At 56.3% G+C, this 22,227-nt stretch overlaps 2 protein-coding genes across 2 annotated transcripts; one reads left to right on the top strand and one right to left on the bottom strand.

The window, feature by feature from the left end:
* The first annotated feature begins 226 nt into the window (after positions 1-226).
* Positions 227-4,240, top strand: OARD1 (O-acyl-ADP-ribose deacylase 1). The gene is made up of 6 exons (XM_054395829.1): positions 227-336; positions 641-708; positions 1,208-1,352; positions 1,511-1,569; positions 2,356-2,468; positions 2,827-4,240. Exons 1-6 carry the CDS (start codon positions 261-263, stop codon positions 2,927-2,929), a joined length of 564 nt encoding a protein of 187 aa, XP_054251804.1. The 5' UTR covers positions 227-260; the 3' UTR covers positions 2,930-4,240.
* A 920-nt stretch (positions 4,241-5,160) lies between these two features.
* Positions 5,161-20,704, bottom strand: APOBEC2 (apolipoprotein B mRNA editing enzyme catalytic subunit 2). Its single transcript, XM_054395757.1, has 6 exons — positions 20,653-20,704; positions 18,589-18,795; positions 17,398-17,536; positions 8,969-9,129; positions 6,984-7,531; positions 5,161-6,079 (listed from the first exon to the last, which is right to left on the bottom strand). The coding sequence occupies exons 1-5, from the start codon at positions 20,697-20,699 to the stop codon at positions 6,991-6,993; spliced, it is 1,095 nt and encodes a 364-aa protein (XP_054251732.1). The 5' UTR covers positions 20,700-20,704; the 3' UTR covers positions 5,161-6,079; positions 6,984-6,990.
* Positions 20,705-22,227: the final 1,523 nt, after the last annotated feature.

Raw genomic sequence — 22,227 nt, 5'->3', positions numbered from 1 at the left:
GCGCCTGCGCCGCGGGCGGTGCGAGGGTGTCGCAGCCAGCAGTGCGCAAGCGCCGCCCAAGCCACACCCCCCACTTCCTGGTCCTGCCCCAGCTCCGCTTTGCGCGCCGCGGACGAGGGGTGGTCTCTGGAATGTTCTGGGAGGCTACCATAGAGAGGCAGCCTCCAGTTGCCTAGAGGGGCGGCAGCCAGGCCGCGGCCGCCATCTTGGCGTGAGGGCAGCGCCGCTGGGGCAGCAGGGGCAGGGCTGTGTTGGTGCTGATGTGGGGAGCGCTCGGGAGGTTCTTCGTGGCTCCTGCCCCGGCCCGCTGGATCCTTCTTCGCAGCGTGCCCGCGGGTCTGGCCTGCTGAAGGGTTTCCTGACGGGACAGGGGTGACTTGAAGACCAGTGGGTGCCAATGGTGCGGTGGTCCTGGAGTGGGGCCTCCTTGTGCCTCGTGGGCTGGAGCCGTGGGGCTGCCGTGGGAACACTTGCACCACACTCGGGGGGGGCATCCCCTTTGCTGTTTTAGGGGGTGTCTACATTGTCCCATCAGTCCTCCAGATAGAGTAGGCTCAGGCTTGCATTTTCTGTCTCACCACCTTACTGCCTCATTCGGGGTTCCTAATAACTCTATTTTTTCTCTCTGTCATCCTTGCAGCCACAGGAGCCTTCACCACAGCCCACGTTACCATGGCCACCCACTTCTCCAAGGATCAGGAGGAGAGAGTGCGTAGAAAAATGTTTTTTTCTGGCCTGCTGCTGTGCTGTGTGTCTGTGGAAAGAGACTTTGCTGTCCCCCTGATAAGGTGGCAGCTGGCTGCACTGTGTGGCTCTGAAGGGAAGTGGCTGATGCTGCTGAATTCCATGTACCTGTGTGTGTCAGTGAGGCAGAGGCTGTACAGCAGCACAGAGGTGCCTCAGATAAGCCTCTGGGGACATCCTGGCATGCTGCTGGCATGCTGGAGATGTGCACTAACCACTTGTGCTCTCCATTAAATCATTTTAAGCACTGATTTTGTCAAGCTCCCTGCTGGGCTGGTGTCTCAGCTTGTAGCCAGTGCAGGTAGCTGTGGGTTGCGCTGGTGATGGCTGCCAGCTCTGAACTGCACCTCACTGCCTGGCGCTCGCTGCTGCCCCGGCTCACAGGCTCCCTGTTTGCTCAACAGCGATCCCAGCTGCACTCTGAGCTTGGCTGTGCTTCCCCTGTGTTGGGGGTGTTTTGCAGATCAAGTCAGTGAAGGGAGACCTCTTCTCATGCCCAGCCACGGACGCCCTGGCTCACTGCATCAGCGAGGACTGCCGCATGGGCGCCGGCATCGCTGTGCTCTTCAAGAAGAAGTTTGGAGGCGTGCAGGAGCTCTTGGATCAACGTGAGTGCTGCACTCACAGCTGGGCTGGGCGTGCAGGAGCTGAAGGGAGAGCCCTGACTGCCAGCAGGAAGGGTGTTCCAAGCTACTTGGGATGCAGGAGGAGTCAGGGAGTGGAATGAAGTTGATGTGAAAATCCCTTCTGGATTTTTTCTCTTCAGAAAAGAAAACTGGGGAGGTAGCAGTGCTGCAGAGGGAGGATCGCTACATCTACTACCTGGTAAGAGGGGAGTGTGGTAGAGTCACAGAATGGCTCAGGTTGGAAGGGACCTCAGAGCTCATTTCCTCCAACCTCCTGCCGTGGGCAGGGACACCTCTCAGCTAGACTCAGCTGCTCAAGGCTCACCCAGCCTGGCCTTGAACACCTCCCTGGGCAGCCTGTTCCAGAGTCTCACCACCTTCCTACTGAAGAACTTCTTCCTCAGCTCCACTCTAACCCTGCTCTGCCTCAACTTCAAACCATTCCCCCTTGGCCTGTCTCAGACACCCTCAGGAAAAGTCTTTCTGCAGCCTTCCTGCAGGATTCCTTCAGGTACTGGAAGGCTGCTCTAAGGTCCCCCTGGAATCTTCTCCTCTCCAGGCTCAACACCCCCAGCTCCCTCAGCTTGGCCTCACAGCAAAAGTCCCTTCCAACCCAAACCATTTTGTGATGCCATGGTGAGGGCTGGAACACCCATGGAGATGTTTTGTTGGGTTTCTTTTGGTTTTGTTTTGTGGGTGTTTTTTTTTTTTTTTGTTTGGTTTTTTTTTTTTTTTTTTGAGTGTGGCTCTTCTAAATAAAGAGATGTGAGATGTGTTTCTCCAGTGCTGCTGTCTGAGGAGCAGCCAAGCTCCTCAAGCCAAGCTGTGTTGCTATCTAAACTTTGAATGGACAGCCTCAGCTGCAGGACCCTCCTGTGGCACACAGTTCCTTTTCTAAGTCTTTGTTTATTCTGTCCACAGTAGCAGAAAGCAGTTTGTGGGGATCAGACCAAAGCACAACTGAACTCTTAACGTTTGTGTTTAGATCACAAAGAAGAAAGTTTCTCACAAGCCAACATATGACAGCATGAGGCAGAGCTTAGAGGCCATGAAGGCTCACTGCTTGAACAATGGAGTCACTGACATCTCCATGCCCAGGTGAGAGCATGAGGTGCTGCAGGGGAAGAGCTTCAGGTTCACAGAAGGGGTTGGGTTGGAAGGGACCTTAAAGATGATCCAGGTCCAACTCCCTGCCATGGGCAGGGACACCTCCCACCAGCCCACCTCTCATCCAGCCTGGCCTTGAACACCTCCAGGGAGGTTGTTGCCTTTCTTTGGATCTTCTCCAGCACCTCAGTGTCCTTGTAGTGAGGGGCCCAAAACTGACCCCAGTATTGAAGGTGCTGATGGTGAGCTGGCTTAGTGCCACACAGAGCTGCAGCTCCCTGAGGCCTTGGCTGCTGGTGGCAGGCTTCAGAAGAGGCCCTGACAGCTGCTTTGGTGTCTCATTTTCCAGGATTGGATGTGGACTTGATGGCCTGGAGTGGAGCAAAGTCTCAGCAATCCTCGAGGAGGTGTTTGAGGACACAGATATCAACATCACAGTGTACACTCTGTGAGCCAGAGAGCTAGGAGGGCCTCCTCTGCCTTGCCTCCAGGAGTGGAGACCTGTCAAGGATGAGGAATAAACTGCATGCTGAGCACACTGCACCTGGGTGCAGCTCTCTCTTGTGCTGCCAGTGCCAGTGGCTTGCAACAGCAAAACCAACCCTCCAGAGCAGCTTAGTTGGGCTGTAGTGTTCAAGAAGCCTGTGAGGAAGGCAGGAGAGCTGTGGCAACCCTCAGGGACTCCCCAGCCTGCCCCAGCAAGCCACCAGATGTCACTGCTCCTCCACGAAGCAGCTGTGTGGCTCCAGAGCTGTCAGTTCTGTGCTGGCTGGAACTGGAGCTGCCTGCTGCTTGGCTTTGCTGCTCTGTGCTTAGGGTTGGTGATGCTCTGGAGCCCTCTCACTGACCTGCCTCAAGCTCTGCACTGCTCAGCTCTGACCTGCAGTTTGCTGCCTCTGCTCTTTACAGGATTCAAGTTGAATTTCTCTCTTCTGGCCACAAATGCAGTGTTCTGCTGGGACATTGTCCTCCCTGCCACCACTGGGAGATGCTGTGCTGGTAGGGGAGAGCTTGGCACACCTGTGGCTGTGGCCCAGAGCAGAGCTGGGCTTGAAGGGGAATGCTGCAGGTGTCTCCGTACACCTTGGGGTACGCTTTGTCCCAGAGAATTGGTCTGAGAATGCACAGGTGGGGATGGCCAAGGTGCTGGATAAAGTCATGGGAAAGGGTCTGAGGCCTGGGTTTCACATTGCTCTGTTGTGCTGTGTTTGTAATTTAGCTGTAGGCTGATGTCTGTCACCAACAGCAATCAGTGGCAGCTCCTCAGAGGTGGACACTGAGTTGTGAAGGGTTTGCTCCACAGCTGACAAATTCTCCCCTCCTCCTCATTCGCTTCCTGTTTTTTTCCACCCTCCCTTAACACCAAATATTTTTGCCCTCTCTCACCCAATGCCAGAGGAGAGTTGCTGTGTTGGGTGAACTAAAGGATGGGACAGAGGAGTTGAGGAGCTTGTGCCCATTCCTGAGTGCTGTTCCCTGACTGGCAGGGGTGGAGTGGTTTCTGCTCTTAGCATTGGGGGTTCCTCTCTATTGTTGTAGTTTCTTTGATCTGCAAATCCTCTGTGTCTTCAAGAGCTTCAGCGTTGCTGCTCTCCTGTCCTATGACTGTCTCTTGTCACCTTGGTTTTGGGGGGAGTTGTAGCTAAATACACCACCGGAAGAGAAATAAACTCAGTGAGACAAAAAGGAGCTTGGAGTGTTGAGCTCTCAGGGGGAGAGAGGCTGGCTGCAGAGTGGGTTGGGAGTAGCTCTGAAGAAAGAGTTTTGGGGGGGTTGGGTGCTGAGCAGCTCCCCAGGAGCCAGCAGTGCCCTCATGCAGCCCAGCAGGCAGCTGTGTGCTGGGCTGCAGCCAGAGGAGTGTGGGCAGAGGGCAGGAGAGGGGGTTCTGCCCCTTGGCTCTGCCCTGCTGAGACCTCACCTCCAATCCTGCCTCCTGGTGTCCCCAGCAGGAGAAGGACACAGAGCTGCTGGAGAGAGTCTGGAGGAGGCCACAGAGATGATCCAAGGGCTGGAGCAGCTCTGCTGGGGGGGAGCTGGGGGTGTGCAGCCTGGAGAGAAGGCTCCAGGGGGGGCATTAGAGCTGCCTGCCAACAGCTGAAGGGATCCTCCAGGAAGGCTGCAGAGGGACTTCTCATGAGGGTGTCTGGAGACAGGAAAAGGGGGAAGGGTTTGAGGCTGAGGGAGAGTTTAAGCTGAAAGGAAGCTGTAGCCAGGGGGGGTTGGGCTCTTCTCCCAAGGAACAAGTGACAGGATGAGAGGAAATGGCCTTAGGTAGCACCAGGGGAGCTTTAGGTTGGACATGAGAAGAAACTGCTTCCCTGAAAGGGTTCTCCAAGCCTGGCACAGGCTGCCCAGGGAGGTGACTGAATCCCCATCCCTGGAGGGGTTTCAAAGCCTCACAGCTGTGGTGCTGAGGGCCAGGGCTTAGCCCCAGCCATGGCAGGGTTAGATAATGGTTGGACTGGGTGAGCTTCAAGGGCTCCAAACAATTCAAGGGTTCTCTGATCTGCCCCTATCCCCACTCTTGGAATTCTTTAGGCATACCCTGATTCTCCTTTCTGACCCACCAAATATTTCATCCCTGGCTGTGCCAGGGTGTGTCACTTGTCAGCTGAAATTTAGGAGCTCTGGCAAATAGAGAAGCAGCAATAAACACTGCTGGAGCTTTTTGCAGTGACTTCCAATTTTATTCCACTTTGCTTTTCTCAGTTTTCCATCACAAACATCACTGATCAGGGGAAGAGGGTGTTTGATGTCTTTGAAATCAAGTACTTAAGGCTCCCATCATGATTTAGAACAGAGAAGTTAGCCCCAATTTGAATCACAGCTCTGAGCATTGAGGAGGATGGAGGAAGAAAAACTTTGGGTTTTTTGTTTTCATCATCCAAAATCTCTTTCTTTTCCCCATTTCTGCAGCCTGTACTTTCTAACTGCACTCAGCTAGTTGGCAGCTCTCTTCTAAAGCCCTTCCCCATCCAATAGTGCCAGCAGGTGAGGCCTTCAGCCCTCCCTGCAGACCACTGCAATCCAGCTCCTTCAGGACTTTAGCCACACAGCATGGTGCCAACAGGCCGGGGGGATGGTGTGAAGGTGAGGGAGAACAGGGTCAGACTGGAGCTGGGGGAGAATTCTTCAGTCCAGGGTGGGGAGGCTCTGGCACAGGCTTCCCAGGGAGGCTGTGGCTGCCTTCTCCCTGGGGGTGTTCAAGGCCAGGCTGGATGAGGCCTTGAGCTGCAACCTGGGCTGGTGGGAGGTGTCCCTGCCCATGGCAGGGGGTTGGAGGACATGAGTTCTGAGGTCCCTTCCAACCTCTGTGGTGCTATGATCAGAGCTGGGCAATGCAGGGACCACTTCCATCATCTGTGATCTTTCTTCCCATCAGCAGAGGCAGCAGGGGTTGGTTTGGGGCAGGGGAGGAACAAAAGAAACCAAAACAATCCCAAAGGACACAGGTCTGTGCTGTCCATGTATTTGCAGGCCAGCAGGGCTTAGTCTTCCAGAAGTTGGTTATTGCCTCCTGCTGAAATGAGGGCTTTGGGAAGCAGGAGTGCCCCAGGGGAGTGAGGCTGTTAATCTCTTCAGAGATCAGCTCTGAAGTGGTCCTGAGGATGGAAAAAGAGAGACAAGTTAGGAGCTTTAAATGCTTTCATGTTTTCTGTCATGTTTTAGTACCTCTAGCAGAAGGAGTTCTGGGGTTTTCCTTTCTTGTTCCTAGAGGGTAGACTTTGGGGGGTGGGAGGAATCCCCTTTTCCCTACATCCCTCTTGCTGCTTCCATGTGTCCTCAACATCTGTGATGGGTCACAGAGTGGCTCAGGTTGGAAGGGACCTCAGAGCTCATCTCCAACCCTCCCCACCATGGGCAGGGACACCTCTCAGCTAGACTCAGCTGCTCAAGGTCTCATCCAGCCTTGAACACCCCCAGGCAGAAGGCAGCCACAGCCTCCCTGGGCAGCCTGTGCCAGGCTCTCACCACCCTCCTACTGAAGAACTTCTTCCTCAGCTCCACTCTAACCCTGCTCTGCCTCAGCTTCAAACCATTCCCCCTTGGCCTTTCTCAGACACCCTCAGGAAAAGTCCCTCTGCAGCCTTCCTGCAGGATCCCTTCAGGTCCTGGCAGGCAGCTCTAAGGTCCCCTGGAGCCTTCCCTAGGTGTGTGGGGAACAAAGAGCTGCTTTTGTTGCACCTGGTGCCCTTTCATTCTTTATTCCTGGAAAGTTTAATCTAAGGAGAAAATAAAACAGCTCAAAATCCCTCTTGTGTGTGCTGTGGAGGACCCAGGGAGTGTTAGTGCCTCTCCCACTGTGGAGTTCCCACCCCTGAAGGGCTGAGGTCCTGCTCGGGGTTGTTTTCAGTGTTCAGGTCCAGGCAAGCCCAGCTCGGAAGGTGTGAAGGTAACAGCAGCTGAGCTGGGCTCTGGATTATGCCTTGAAGGACCTGAAGGAAAGCCAGGAGCCTGCAGTGCTAACAGCAGGAGCTGGGAGGCCAGGTGGAAGCCCTCACTCACGTGAGCCTCACTGCAGGATCTCCGCCAGCTTCTCCTCGTAGTAGTTGAAGTTCTCCTGGATGTCCTCCCAGGGCACAAAGGCTTTGGCTTCCTCCCCTTCCTCCTGCTCCACAAAGTTCTGCCAGACATACTCAAAGTCTTGAGGCTTCATAATCCTCAGCTTGCAGCCAGCTGCCTTCATCCTCTTGAGGGCTGCCTGCATCTCCGGCTCCTCCCACATGAAGAGCCTGCCCACCATGATGGTGAGGCGCAGGTTGCTGTGGCGCCGCAGGGTCTCGCTGATGCGGTCGGCGCAGGCCACACAGGGGCTGGAGGACACATACCAGGTGAGGCTGTAGCGCAGGCTGGCATCAGGGCTGGGCAGGATGGTGTTGAAGAAAGCCATCTCTGCGTGGGCAGCAGCGTGCTCGTCCTCCAGGTAGCCTCGGGAGGTGGCTGCCTCCTTGCCCTGCGTCTCTAGCACGTAGCACAGGAAGGTTTTGTTCCTGCCCGAGCTGTACTCCACGTTCCTGAACTGGAACTTGAAGAAGATGGCTGGGAGGCGCTCCCTGAGGACGGTGGGGAGGGGAGAAGTGTCTCAGAGGCAGGCAGCAAAGGGTTAAAGCATTGGGTAGGCTCTGGCTGGGACCTTGGGCAGGGGGCTGCATCTCTGGGGGTTCTGTTTCTCCATGGATTCAAAGCAGTTGCTGGTAACAGGAGGATCCAAATCCCTCAGGCCTCATCCAGCCTGGCCTTGAACAGCCCCAGGCGGGAGGCAGCCACAGCCTCCCTGGGCAGCTTGTGCCAGACTCTCACCACCTCCTGCTGAGGAACTTCTTCCTTAGCTCCACTCTAACCCTGCTCTGCCTCAGCTTCAAACCATTCCCCCTTGGCCTGCCTCAGACACCCTCAGGCAAAATCCTTCTATAGTCTTCCTGCAGGATCCCTTCAGGTCCTGGAAGGCAGCTCAGGACCCTGGCCTGAGCTTTGCATTCAAATAGCTGGAAGAAATGCTGGGTTGGGTTTGCAGGCTGGGAGCAACTGCTGTGGTGACTCCTAAGGGAGAGCAGAGGGAGGAAGGACAGAGAGCATCTTGCTGCCACTACAAGGAATGTTTTGGGATGCTCAGACAGCAGATTAGAGATTTCTTTCTAGTTGCAGCTGTCAGTTGTGTCTGGCAGGGTTCAGCTTGTAGGAAACCCTTTCCAGCTTTCCTTCCTCATGGGCCAGGCTCACTGGAGCACCAGGAGCTCCTCTCTGCCTTGCTGCCTCATGGTTTGCTGTCTTTCTGCAAGCTTGGCTGCTTTGAAAGCCAGGTTCTAGCTGGGGGTGTGGAGCCCTTGAAACTGTGGACTTTGAGCTCTCTTGAAGAATCTGCCCCTCAGGTGCGTAAAGCAAATCAGCCATAGCAGAGGGATCTTTCCTAATCCACAGACAGAGAAACCGTCAGACAAGAGCCATTGATCAGGGCAAGGAATCAATACTCAGTGCTCATCAAGAGCCAGCACCTTCCAGCCCCACATCAGCAGGCACTGGGACTGCTTGCACTGGGAGGGAATCAATCAGCACTACAGAAAGAGCTCTGCTTGGACAGAACCAAGAGACTGCCTGCCTGCCCCCTGCCTGCTGGGATTCCTTCCTCTGGAAAACTCCGGGAAGCTTTTCACAGCAAGCAAAGCCACAGCACAGAATCCCAGCATGGCAGGGGCTGGAAGGGACCTCCAGAGATCACCCAGTCCAAACCCCCTGCCAGAGCAGGAGCACCCAGGGCAGGGCACCCAGAGCACATCCAGGTGGGCCTTGAAGGTCTGCAGAGAAGGAGACTCCACAATCTCCCTGGGCAGCCTGCTCCAGAGTCCTCCCCCACAGGGAAAAAGTTCTCCTTCTGTTCCTGTACTTGCAGCCTTTAAGAGTACTCAGCAGTGCATCTTCAGTCACCCAGCTCTGGACTTCTGGACATGCCCAGCTCACCCTCAGCCCCTCACCTCAGCACCTGGAGCTCTTACCCTGTTACAATCTCAAATGGAGGCAGATCTTCCCTCTTCACCTTCTTCTTCTTCTTCTCCTCACCCTCCTCAGTGTTGTCTGGTTCCCCGTTCTGGGTGTTGCTGGGCTCCTCCTGCTTCTCTGCCATCTTCTTGGCTCTAGGGGTATTAAGTTCTGGCCTCTGGGAAAAAGAAAGAGCAATTTCTGAGAGCCCTGAGGGAGAGAAGCAAAGGGAGGAGGGAAAAAACAGCACTGGGAGTTCCTGCAGTAGGCACAGTTGTCAGGAGCTAAATATGGAACAAAGCGACAGGGGCTGGGGGCAGGGTGAGCCAAGGCTCTCAGATGTCTCTTCTGCCCCTTGCTTTCTCGAGGGCTTTTTTAACAATCCCTCTTGCTCCCCTTTTAATTTCAAACGAGTGACGACTGTGCTGTGGGCGGGCTGGGGAAGGGCTGAGCCGGGAAGCCCTGCAGCAGCCGGAGCTGCTCGTCCAGCAGTCTGACACATAGCTGGCAAGCTGTGGAGCTGGCAGCCCTGCTGGCTACCTTCTTGAGCCTCCTGATGACATTGCTGACCTTGAGGAACCACTGCTCTGGCTCAGGCAGGAAGGGAAGGAGCAACCTTCCTTTGGGTTGCTGAAAAACCCTCCCTGCTGCTGGACTTCGCCTCCTGGGCCAGCTGAGCATCACAGCAGGAGCCCCCAGGGCAGCAGGGGTCCTGCTTTTCTTTGCCCCCTGCTCAGCCATGCAGGGACTTTGCAAACAGGAGGTGCTGCCAGCAGGATTTGGGTACAGAGGAAAGATTCAGCTCTGTTTGGTTGAGTCCTTGCTCTGCTCTTAGTGGAAAACCTGCTCCTGCTCTGAGGAGGATAAACTGCTCAGGAGAAACCCAGGAGGTGTGGAGCTCTGCTTCCAGCCACACTCAGTCTGCAGGATTCACAGAGTCACAGCGTGGGTTGGGTTGGAAGGGACCTCAAAGCTCATCCAGTTCCAGCCCCCTGCCATGGGCAGGGACACCTCTCACCAGCCCAGGCTGCTCAGGGCCTCATCCAGCCTGGTCCTGAACACCTCCAGGGAGAGGGCATCCACAGCCTCCCTGGGCAACCTGTGCCAGAGTCTCCCAACCCTCATTCTAAAGAGTTTCCTCCTAATCTCCACTCTCAACCTGCCCTCTCCCAGCTTCATTCCTTCCCTCTCAGTTCTGCTGCACTCAGCTCTGCAGAGACCTCAGAAGGATCTGCCCTGTCCCCAGTCAGCTCAGTGGAGCCCCTTGGGCAGATCATTCACTCTGGCTGCTCTCTGGCTGGCACCAGCCTGTGCCTTGCTGTGCTCCAAGGTCCTTTGTAGCTTTTCCTTACCAACATCACTGAACCACAGTCGTTGGGGACACAGAACCTCACACCACCACCACCCCCCTTTTCCACCAGCATCACTCTGTTTGCTAGTGATGGGAAGTTGTTTATTTGCCATCTGACACAGCTGGCATGGGGACTGTTGTGCCAACAGCTCATCAAGGCTTTGACAAGTTGCAAGCCATCCTATCCATGGAAACTACATCTGCAGGACATCCTATCCATGGGACACTTCTTCCATTCTCCTGGTGCAGAGTTTGATTCATTTTTAAGCTTGAGTTCCTTCCCGGGGGGGTAGAGGTGTGGGGTTTCCCCTCAAATTCCAGCTCCCTTCTCCAGCTCCTCTCACCTTTGGCATTTCAGGCAGGGGGCTTTGGGGGGTGGGAATCCTCTCTGAGTGACTGACAGCTTGCTTCTGCCTTACCCTTCCACTCTGAAGCAGCATTTCAGTCCCTCTGACCCACTCCCCTTTATTTTTGGAAGCTCTGGGTGGCTGCACTCCATCCTTGCAGCCTTTAGCTCTCACTGGCCTGGCCCCCCTGCAGGCTTCAGTGCTGAGCACTAATCTAATCTCAGGAATGTGGCACTAAGACTCTTTCCCTCTCTGCAGCCCTTCCCCAGCTGCTTTCACAGCTCCATCTAGGGCAATGCACTAAATAGTCCTCAGCCCCCCCTGCAGCGTCCACCTGTGCCAAAAGTATAAAAGGAGAGCACAGAACTGCTGTCAGTCTGAGAGCTGGAGCCCAGGGAAGCTTTGAGCACTCTGCTGGGGCTGCCTTTGAGTCACCCTGACTCCCCCAGGGGCTCATTCTGCAGGGGCTTAAGGACTGCAGCCAGGGATGGAAATTGTTTTTCCATCAGCCAGCTCAGAGCTGGAGCTGGAGTGTGGGTGCTGAGAGGTGCCAGGGGTGTGGGTGCTGAGAGGTGCCAGGGACGTGGCTACCCCCACGTAGGAGCCTCCCAGTGGCACCTGGGTTAACTGAACCCAGCCAACCAGCATTTCTCTTGAGGCTCCCCTCCACCCTGGCCTCTCCCCACAGCTTTGAGGAGTCTTTAGTTGATTGGATCCTGCTCTGCAGCCAGGAGGAGGCACAAGTGATCTCCACACACACACCAAGCCTCACACAGGACGGAGCATCAGCCCAGTGCCACCCCAAGGCAAGGGCTGCCCCATGCTCATGCCCAGCAGAGCCCTGTGGCCTCTGCCCATTCCCAGCCCCCTGGGTGCAGGCTCTTCCCTCCCAGATGGGAAACCTCTGCCAGGGTGACCACAATCCTGCCCTGCACAGCTTGGCTCCTGAGCCAGCTCCACCTCAGTGGCACAAACCCAAGCCCATGCCTGCTCTCCACCCCCTGACAGATGTGTCCTGCAACATCTGGCAGTGCATCTCCCTCTGTTCTGGGTTCACTGTGCTGGGTCCCCAGAGCCAGAATGCCTGAGCAGGGCCAGGTGAAGTGAAGGGGAGGAGCAGACCTTGGGGACACCAAATGTGCAGCAAGGTCTGAAGAGCAAAGGTGGCTTCTGGCAGGGCAAGGCTGAGATGCCACCCCCTGGGAGAAGCTCTCTGCCTTTGCTGGGCTGTTGGATATTGAGGCCTGATCCTGCATCCATCCAAGGCCAGAACAGTTTCCCCACTGGCTTCAGAGGCATCTTTTTTCCCCACCTGGAGTGGACATCTCACAGGGAGCAGTGCACTCCCTTGACCTGGCTCCCAGGGGGGTCACCTGCTGGTCCTCTAATTGCAGCAGGAGTTCCTGACCTGAGGACAGAGTGGTTCTTTCCTTTCCTGACCACAAAGCTGCAGCAGAAGAGACCTGGCTGTGAAAGCCCTCTCCAGGAGCAGCCTTTTTGTTGCACTCTCAGGCTGGAGGAACATTTTTGGCTAGATGCAAGGAGTGAAATAAGACCCTGGCTGTGTGAGTCATGGCTCAGCCCTGCTCTCTATGCCAAGGGGACAGCTGGTGGCACTGACAAAGCAGCTCCCTGGATACATTGTCTGGCAGCAGTCCCCAGCCTGGTTTTTCCAGCTGTAGCTACCGTGAGAGACAAATAAATAAACACTGGCAGAGATGTGCAGGGGCAGCTGCCCTGCCCCCACCCCTATAGCTCCTCACCTGCCCCTCAGCTCCTGCTGCAGACCACACTGCCAGGCTCTAACAGAAGGGGCAGGAAGCACTGGTGCTGGATGCTGCAGGGTTTGACCCACCTCCTGGGTTTCACCTGGACGATGCCCACACAGAATGGTTTGGGTTGGAAAAGCCTCCTGAGATTACTGAGACATCCTCCCAACAGCTCCATGGCCACCAAGCCATGTCCTGATCAGGCACTGAAATGCACTGCCCAGGGAGGTGCTGGAGTCACCAAACCTGGAGGGGTTTGAAAGCCACCTGGGTGTGGTGCTGAGGGATGTGGAAGTGGTGCTGAGGAACGTGGTTTAGTGCTGTGCTGGTGGCTGGGCAGTGCTGGTGGGGCTGTGAGCTCTGGAGGAGTGGCTGGACTTGATCTCAAAGGTCTCTCCCAGCCTCCACAGTTCCATGGCTCCTGACCACCACTCCACGGTGCTGGGCTGCAGCTGCCCAGGGAGGGCACCAGGGCAGAGCTGCAGGGAGCAGGCAGAGAGCAGCCAAGCTCTGGCCTCTGTGCCTGCCTTATCTTCACAGCTGGAGCCTGGCCCTCCCTGGCCACTGCTCCCCAGCCCTCTGACACCCCTCAGTGCCCTGCTGCAGAGCTGGGATGGAGCCTGGCTGGTCCCAGGCTCTGTCCCATGGACTCAAAGCCTGACTGGAAGTTAGTGACAGCTCCCAGCAGCACAACCTCCCTCCTGCTGAGATTCTGCTGGGGGCAGCTGAGGGGAAAAGTCAGCCCCAGCCTGCTGCAGGTGCTCAGAGCCAGAGGATTTGGTATTCTGCAGCAGCCTGAGCTGTGGGGGGGGGGGGGCATGAGGATCGCTGCTGGGCTGCAGTCAGCTCTCTGAAGCCTGGCTGCAGGCAGCAGCAAATCCTGGCTGGTGTTTGTCTCTGTGTTTTAACACAGCTCCAGACATCAGCAAATCAATTAAAGCTGCCCACTGCTGAAGCCAGAGTGCTTCTGGAACAGCTGGGAAACAACTGAAGGAGACAAAGCTGAGGGCAGGAGGCTGCACTGAAAGGCAGAAAGGTTTTGTCTCTGCACAGAGGCTGAGCCTGCAGCGGGCAGGGCTGTGCTCTTTGGGCTAAGCTGAAGTGCAGCCATCAGTGGGATAGCAAAGAGGCCTTTCTGGAAAGCCTGGCTGCAGTTTGGAGAGAGGGATCAGCCCCAGCCATGGTGATCTGAGAGGTGGCTCCTCTCGAAATGCCACGACCCCGTGGAAGCTGTCCCCAGTGCATGGCCCCTGCCTGAGTCACTGCTTCAGCCATGCAGAGCCCTGAGGCTGTCCCTGACACAGAGTGGGACATGGAGAACCATTCCAGCAGCTCCTGGACCTTGCATGCCTGCTGAGGTCACCTGCTTCATGCTGCCAGGGGCAGGACACCCCAGGGCTCCTTCTGCAGCCCCTGGGAGAAGGGACCCCTCAGAAGGATGCTGTGTGGCAGGGAGGAGAGTCCTAACTCAGGCACCTGAAATCCTCCTGCTCACCTGCAGGCAGCACCTCCCTGACTTCACCAAGCTCCCAGCTCTGCTTTGGGTCCCTAGCAGCTGTTTTGCCTCTCTCCCTTGGTCTGTGGCACAGGGATGGATCCAGGCAAGGGCTGCACAGCCAGCAGCTTCTTCAGGCCAGCCCAGAGAAGGGCAACAGAGCTGGGGAAGGGTCTGGAGAACAGGGCTGGTGAGGAGCAGCTGAGGGAGCTGGGGCTGATTAGTGAGGAAAAGAGGAGGCTGAGGGAGACCTCATTGCTCTCCTCAGCTCCCTGAGAGGAGGCTGGAGCCAGGTGGGGATTAGCCTCTGCTCCCAGGGAACAAGCTCTCAGCCTTTGCTCCTCACAGAGCTGCTCCAGGTCCCTCAGCATCTTTGGAGCCTCCTCTGCACTCTCTCCAGCAGTTCTCTGTCCCTCTTGAACTGGGGAGCCCAGAACTGGACCCAGTTCTCCAGCTGTGGCCTCACTAGGGCAGAGTAGAGGTGGAGAAGAACCTCCCTGGACCTGCTGGCCACACTCTTTATGTCCCCCAGGATACCACTGGGGCCTTCTGTGTGCATCCAGATGTTGGGTTTGGAGATGCTGCTAAGAGGTTGCAGGTTTGCAGCAGCTCTCTTGTCCCTCCCCAGGGGGATGTGCTGTCAGGGACGAGCTTGCCCTGCCCCAGAGCAGAGGTCTCCGGCAGGGGTGGCTCTATCCCTGCTGCCTTCAGCAGGTGGCTCTGCTGGTCTCTGTTCCATGCTGCCTGGGGAAGGACAGGGCACAATGAGCTCCAGGCTCTCTAAACCATCCTTAACTTCACGAAGTGAACCTTCATCTCCAGCCCAGATATTAGCTGCTGCTTTTATTTTTTTGAGGCAGAGGTGATTTACAGCTCCCTGTCCTGTGGCATGAGGCTTCCTGGCAGACATAGCCAAGGCATCACTGTAAAGAAGCTCAGTGGTAACTTAGTGGTTTGGAGAGCCCTGAGATATTGGAGCTTTTGTTGGCTCAGCCCCATGCTGCCTGCTCCTCCATGCTTTACAGCTCTGCTCCTGCTCACAGCCAGCAGTGGCCTCTGCTCAGGCAGCTTTTGCTGGGGAGGTTGCAGCAACCTCCTGCCAGAGGCAGCAGCTCTGTGTCCTGTGGCCAGAGGGGATAATAATGGCTGGGATCAAGCTCCAGCACATGATCTGTGGCCATGGGTTTAGAAAGGAATCACAAATCTCAGCTGCTGGGGATTGCTGCTCTTGGCCCCAGCTCCCAGCACCCAGCTCTGCTCTTGACACAAGCTGCACCTGGGAGCATTCAGCATCTCCCCAGCCCAGGCTTGGGGTGACCCAGGAAGGATTCCAGAGCCAAGCTTCCTTACCTTGCTGCTGGGGGGGAGGAGGAGCCTCTCATGGGGATGCATCCCCAGGTGAGTGTCTGTGCTGTGCAGGGGCTGAGGGAACCCTTGGGATTGAATCCCACCTAGCCCGCCCCTGGGAATGAGCCTCCCTGCTGCTCCACTTCCTTCTGGAGCCAGAGCACAAACCATGGACCCCAGAGAGAGTCACAACAGAACCACAGAACACCAGGTTGGAGGAGACCCCAAGGACCCCCTGGTCCAACCTTTCAAGGTCATGGATGGATCCTCTGAGCTTTTGCAAACCCAGGGATCACTTGGATTGGTTTCTTCTCCAGACAAAAGTGGCTTGGGTTTATTAAAAGCAAATACAATTTATTTTACAGCCCCAGCTAAGCCCTCCCACCCCCACCCTCCCCCCCCCTAAATCTACAGCCAGCTCCAGGAAGGCAAATTCCCATCACATGAATTGCTTCTGTCAATGAAAACTTGCAGCAAACGTTCTCTGTAGGCAGCAAGAGCTAAGGTCCAGGTCTGCCAGAGGCAAAGACCAGAGCAAAGGAAGGCCAAGGGCTTACTAATGAACCTCTGAAGCCTGATTCTGTCATGGCTTGGGGTCCCATCCTGGGGTCCCATCCCTCTGCAGCTGCTTGAAACTTTCCTGAGTAATACTATTCAGGACTGGGAAGCCTCCGGGATGAGAGCCCTCTGCTGGGCACAGACTTAGCACAGGGTTGTTTGCCAATCATAACTGCAGCTTTGGAAGCAGGGTGAGCAACTCCTTCCATTTGGCAAAGGCTTTTGTGTTGCTTTTGGTTTTTTGTTACTTTAAACCCCCTCCCCCTGTAAGGATGATTTGCAAGGCACTGGTGTTAGCTTTCCTTCCCTGATGAGGACGAGCACACAGAGAGAGGAGGAGGAGAGAAATTTCCTCTTGGGAGCAGCATTTGCATTCTGATCATTGCTGCTTTATCTTGGAGCATGAAGCCCAAGCAGAGAGATGTGCCTCAAATAGAAGGCAGAGGGCCCAGGCTCTTCTCCCCAGCAGAAGACAGATTGCTGCCTGCTCAGGAGCTGACAGATCAAAAGCTAATGGTGGAAAGCACAAAGCAGGTGACAGAGGCAGCAGCACAGAGAGCAAAACAAACCTCAGGCTCTCACAAATGGCTGTGCATGAGCAGGGGGGGTGGGGGTCAGCCCCGTGGGAATGAATTCTGCTCCCTGGGGGAAGGGCAGCAGTCTGAGGGCTGCTCTGGGTGGTGCTGGGATCTGACCTAACAGCACCAAGGTCACCATGCAGCTGTAGCCCCCAGCCCTCAGCAGTGCTGCAGAACACAGTTCCCAGGTGAAGGCTGAGGGCAGTGTGGAGGAGCAGGCAAGGTGCATGGTGCTGACCTTGCTGTGGCACAGCCACCATAAGGGTGGGAGGAGCAGGAGCAGGAGGCAGGCTCTGATGCCTGTCCCAGAGTGAATCCCCCAGGTTGTTAGGTCTTGGCTCACACCAGCATGGCTTAGTTTCTCCAAATGCCTTCTTCTCATTCACTCTTGGGTGGTGCCTGCTCAGGGTTGTCCTTCCAGATGCGGATGGTCAGGCAGGAGGCCATCCCCAGCCAGCACAGGTAGGGCAGCAGCAGCAGTGCTGCCACCTTGTTGATGTGGTACCAGGAGCAGGCTGTGCCTATGGCCAGGCAGTCCAAGCACAGGATGTCAATCAGGGCCTGGGGCAGAGAGGAGACAGTGACCCTGCTGCCCCCTTCTGCCAGGCTGTGCCATGCCCAGAGCCTGGGGTCTGCTGGAGAAGCTGCTGGCAGCCCACAGCCCCCCGGGGATGCTCCCTGTGCCTCCTGCCTGCTCAGGGTGTGACTGCCACAGGGACTTATCTCTCACCACCAAACCTTAACTGTGAGGTGCAGCAGCAGTACCGCTGGGTGCCTGCTTTCCCACCCTGCTCTGCCCAGGGCAGCTATCTGCAGGGCAAGAGGCATGGAGGGGGCTGATACCATTGTCTGCAGCAGGTGCAGGCTCTGAGCAAGACCTCTTCTTGCAGCTCTTTCCCATCACATGATGCCAGTCAGCAAAGCTCCCCACACCCCAGCACCCCCTGGCAGGGCCAGCAGCAAGCAGCCTGCAGCAGTGAATGGGTGCCCAGGTGCCTTACCAGCTTCAGGCTGCGTGCTCTGAAGAACAAGGGAGGCCAGGCCCAGTTCAAGGCCAGCTGAGCCCCATAGAGGCCAAGAGGGACAATGGCTTTGCTGCCACAGCCTCCCAGGTCGTTCCAGATCAGGTAGGAGGCATAGCTGTGGAGAGGGAAGCACACTGGTGGTGTCCAATGAAGACAGACAGAGCCTTGCCCTGCAAGGCTGCCTCACAACAGGGGCTTGCAGCACAGCTGCAGCTGTGTCCCCTCTGCTCTCAGCCCCAGCTCCTGCCTCATTCCTGTGCACTGCAAAGGAATGGTCCAGAGAGTCATGGGATCATGGAATGGAAGGGACCTCTGCAGATCATCCAGACCAAGCCCCCTGCCAGAGCAGGGTCACCCAGGGCAGGGCACACAGGAGACTCCACAACCTCTCTGGGCAGCCTGCTCCAGGGCTCACAGGTGAGGAGGGCACAGGAGGGGCAGAGCAGGAGCTGGAGCAGGGGAGGCTGAGGTTGGACATTAGGAAGAAGTTCTTCAGGACAAGGCTGGGGAGACACTGGCACAGGTTGCCCAGGGAGGCTGTGGATGCCCTCTCCCTGGGGCTGCTCAAGGCCAGGCTGGATGAGACCTTGAGCAACCTGGGCTGGTGGGAGGTGTCCCTGCCCATGGCAGGGGGTTGGAACTGGATGAGCTTTGAGGTCTTTCCCAGCCCAACCCACTCTGTGATTCTGTTTCCATATTTATTTTCTCACTTCCCCTGTTCCCAAGGGCTTGGGTTTAGGCTCCTCTGGTGCTGTTTGCCAGCTTCTGGCCATTCATCCTCCAGCTCCTGCAGAGCAGCCTGGAGAAGTGAATCAGGCAGGGCTGGCTTTGAGGCTCATACCCATGGTACCTGGGGACATGGTTTGGTGGCCATGGTGGTGCTGGGCTGACGTCTGGACTGGGTGATCTTGGAGAGCTTTTCCATCCCAGACAATTCCATGATAATCCATAGCTGTTTACAAGGGCAGGCATGGGCTGTGTGCATCTGAGCAGCTCAGCTCAGGGCTGGCTCCAGCTGCACTGCAGCTGCTGGGAACAAGGGTCCCTGGCCTGCCCTGCCTGCAGGTGCAGGACACATCCCAAAAGCAAAGGAGAGCTGTTGAAGGACCTCCTCCTCTGTGCATCAGGTACAGGAGGATGAAAGGGGCAGCAGGACCCAGAACTTACCCCATGCCAGTGTAGAGGACAGTCCAGGCTAAAAGGAAGATCCTGGGGGGAGGGCACCAGGAAGGCTTCTTCAGCCTCTCGGACCAGGCAGGGATTTCTCTGCGGCTAAGGAACCAACCGAGGAAGCCTCCCAGGTGAGGCAGGAGAGTGAAGCCCACAGTGTAAGCCCACATCCTGCCCTGCTGCCTTGGGGTAGCCTCTTGCCTGCTGCAAGTTAAAAACCAGGTTTGCTCAGCACTTTAAAAGGACTTTTGGATGGTTTGGGTTTTTTCCCCTCTCTACTTTGATCTTTCAAAGCTTCTTCTCTAGCTGCTGTGCTCACCTCAGGCTCTGCAGCAGCAGCCAAGTGTTTAATGCTGTGTTCAGCTCTGCTGCTGCCTGCCAGCTGCCCACCTCCCCTCCTCAGCAGCCAAGGGAATGACTTCTGTCGTGGTTGCATTTCACCCAGCTGAGTGACTGCCCCCTGCTATGTGGTGGCCTCTGACAGCACCCCTGGGGCTAGGTTCAGCCAGGGGGTTGTGTTCTGAGGAGCCAAGCCTACAGCTCCTGCTCTCATTCCTCCTCCAGCACAACTCCTCCCAGGCTCTGCCTCAGCAGAGCTTCTCCCTCTCCTCTGCAGGCTCCTCTATGATTCTGTGATTCTGTTCTGAGCAGGAAAACACAGAGAGATCCTACCCAGAAAGCCCCCTCCCTGCTGGCCTCCTCTCACCTTCCACTGTGGCTTTGATTTCAAAGGAGGTCTCTGACAAAGCAACATCACAGAATGGGTTGAGTTGGAAGGGACTTTACAGATCACCCAGTCCCAGCCCCCTGCCATGGACAGGGACACCTCCCACTAGCCCAGACTGCCCAAAGCCTCATCTAGTCTGGGCTTAAACTCTTCCAGGCATCCACAACCTCCTTGGGCAACCCCTCCCAGTGTCTCACCACCCTCAGAGTGAAGAACTTCTTCCTATTTCCAACCTAAATCTGCCTTGCTCTAGTTTCAAACCTCTGCCCCTCACCCTTCACCACAGGCCCTTATCAAAAGTCCCTCCCCAGCTCTCCTGTGGCCCCCTCTCCATCCTTAGGGCATGCTTGCAGGGCTTGGTGTGCACCCCAGGCAGGTAGAGGTGGATGCTGCCCTCTGTAAGAGGAGAGCTGAGGCACAGCAGTAGGTTTTCAGTTTGCTCACAGACTTCCTCTGGCATAAAGGGAAGGGAGATTGACTTTCATAATGACATCCTGCTCCCACACAAGGCAGCTGTGATAAGGACAGCACCCAGCACTGCATTCTCTGTCCCAGATCTTCCCTGCCATTATCCTCTCCAGGGCTCTGGACCTGCCAGCCTCCTGTCCTCCTTCCTTTGCTGCCTGTCCTTTGGATCCACGGAGGAATTCCACCCCAATTAGCATTCAGCAGGAGCAACAGGTGAGGCTGGGCAGGAGCACGACAGGTTTGTGCTGTCAGCATGAGCACCAACCGCACCTGAGCAAAGCACACCGGGGAAGGATGAGGTTCAGTGGTGCAGGCAGAGAGCAGCAGGCACAGGCAGCTCCCTGGCACTCGAGCTCTGCTCAGAGCAGCTGGGGGCCTGGGCAGGGGTCTGGTCTGCACAGACAGCTCTGCTAAGTCACAATTAAGGCTTGTCTGTCTCCCGTGCTAATTGTTGTGATGCTCATCGTGCTGCAGAGCATTCAGCTCGGCTAGCAGGAGCCGATTTACACAACAGTGAGCAGCAAATCCCCCAGCCCCCAGCCTAGCTGAGAATTCCTTCAGCAGACAGCTTATGGAGCTGGTAAAGTCTCTGTGGAAGCAGAAAAATCAACCCAAGGCTGAGGGAAAGAAGAGCTGCAGGTCCTGATCCCAAAGTGTGAGCCAGCACCAGCTGAGCTCTGCTTCCCCCCAGCACTGCACAAAGGCACCAGGGCAGAAGTTGGGGTTTGCCTCCTCCCAGCTCCTTTGGAGCTGCCAGAGAGAGCTGAGAAGAAGGGAGGGCTGAAAACAAACAGCAGAGTCAGAAAACCTTCCCTTTGCCTCACTTCTGCTGGCACTTGGCAGGGTAGGAGCTGGAGGGACCTTACCTTCTCTTGCTGCCTGGCTCTGCCTTGCCCAGGAGCAGGTTGGACATCCAAGGCTGTGCACTGCTGCTGCTCTGCACTGGGGGCGTTGGCTTCGGGGGTTTGGCTAAATAGCAGAGCCCAGGGCTGGGTGTGTGCTGGTGGCTGCAGCAGATTACGGCAGGGAGCACAGCCTGGCAAGAGTTAAGGAGTTCAGTGGTGGTTGAGCAGCTGTGGGGAGGGCAGGGCTGGCTCCTGAGCCCAGACCCCGCTGAGATCTGGCACCTGAGGCTCTCGGCTTGCTTTGAGGACAAGCTCCTGGCTTGGGGGTCAGAGGCTGTGCAGGGCAGGGCAGAGCAGCTGCCTCCTGTCAGGCTGGGACTGCACTGCTGGTGTGAGAGTCACAACTGGAGGTGGGGATTGCAGCCCTGGTTTGTTGAAGACCTTTAAGATCATCAAGTCCAGCCATGAACCCAGCACTGCCAGAGCACCACCAAGCCATGGCCCTCAGCACCACATCTCCACAGCTTTGAAACCCCTCCAGGGATGGAGACCACCACTGCCCTAGACAGCCCTGGCCAGGACTTGACAACCCTTTGGGAGAAGAAATTGTTCCTCATGACCAAGCTGAAGCTCCCATGGGGCAGCTTGAGGCAGTTTCCTCCTCCTGTCACTTGCTCCCTGGGAGAGGAGACCAAGCCCTACCTTGTTGCAGCCTCCTCTGAGGGAGCTGCAGAGAGCAATGAGGTCTCCCCTCAGCCTCCTCTTCTCCAGGCTGAACACCCCCAGCTCCCTCAGCTGCTACTCACACCACCTGTGCTTCAGACCTTCCCCAGCTTCATTGTCCTCCTTTCTTGTGCCAAAGGGATGAGGACTGTGCCAGCAGGAGCTCTGTGTATGGCACATGGATGTGAGCTCTGCTGTTTTGCTCCACCTGAGGATCCATCCCATGGATGTGAGCTCAGGACAGCAGCAGGAGGCTGTCCCTGCTGTGCCAGTGCCTCCTGTGCTGCTGAGCACAAGCAGCTGGGTTTGGTGGTGCCCTGCACACCATCCTGTGGCTAAAGCTCCCTGGCAGCCACCTGAATCCCAAATAAAGACATTGCACAAGCATGAGAGATGCAGGAGAAAAAAAGGCAGAAATCAATTTCCATTAGCAGGCTGTCTGCAAGGGGTGGGAAATGAAACACTAATTCACTTCAGTCACAGATCATTACCTGCACTGCCTGGCCAGGAGCAGAGCTGCTGGCTCCTGGCAGAATGTGATGCTCCACAGCACCAGTGGGATCTCCTCTTTGAGCAGGATGAGAGGGAAATTGTAGTTTGTAGGAGGGGAGAGGAAGAAAAATACCACCCCCAGTGCTGTGCAGGGGCAGAGTTGCAGGCATCATCCTGAGGTCCCTTCCAACCCTTCCATTCTGGGATTCTGTGGTGATGAAGATGAAGACGCTGGCAGGTGACAGGGGGCTGCTGGGCAAGCAGACAGAAGAGACAGAAAGTGGAAGCACAGATGGACCAGGACTGGGAAAAACCTCTGGTGGCACCAAGCAGGGATCTGTGTGGGCACACAGAATGATTTTTAAAGAGAGCAGGAGCAGC

Source organism: Indicator indicator, chromosome 35 (genome assembly GCF_027791375.1).
Source record: "Indicator indicator isolate 239-I01 chromosome 35, UM_Iind_1.1, whole genome shotgun sequence".
Classification (NCBI taxonomy): Eukaryota; Metazoa; Chordata; class Aves; order Piciformes; family Indicatoridae; genus Indicator; species Indicator indicator.
This window is presented reverse-complemented; position numbering and strand designations above follow the sequence as displayed.

What these genes read in the sequence shown, in the direction of transcription:
- OARD1 (XM_054395829.1), top strand. Translation starts at nt 261, where the DNA reads ATGTGGGGAGCGCTCGGGAGGTTCTTCGTGGCTCCTGCCCCGGCCCGC. An exon ending in ATCGCTACATCTACTACCTG is followed by an intron (nt 1,570 to 2,355) that starts GTAAGAGGGGAG and finishes GTTTGTGTTTAG; the next exon opens with ATCACAAAGAAGAAAGTTTC. An exon ending in ACTGACATCTCCATGCCCAG is followed by an intron (nt 2,469 to 2,826) that starts GTGAGAGCATGA and finishes CTCATTTTCCAG; the next exon opens with GATTGGATGTGGACTTGATG.
- APOBEC2 (XM_054395757.1), bottom strand. Translation starts at nt 20,699, where the DNA reads ATGTCCAACCTGCTCCTGGGCAAGGCAGAGCCAGGCAGCAAGAGAAG. An exon ending in GTCCTCTACACTGGCATGGG is followed by an intron (nt 17,537 to 18,588) that starts GTAAGTTCTGGG and finishes CCCTCTCCACAG; the next exon opens with CTATGCCTCCTACCTGATCT. An exon ending in GAGCACGCAGCCTGAAGCTG is followed by an intron (nt 9,130 to 17,397) that starts GTAAGGCACCTG and finishes TCTTTTTCCCAG; the next exon opens with AGGCCAGAACTTAATACCCC.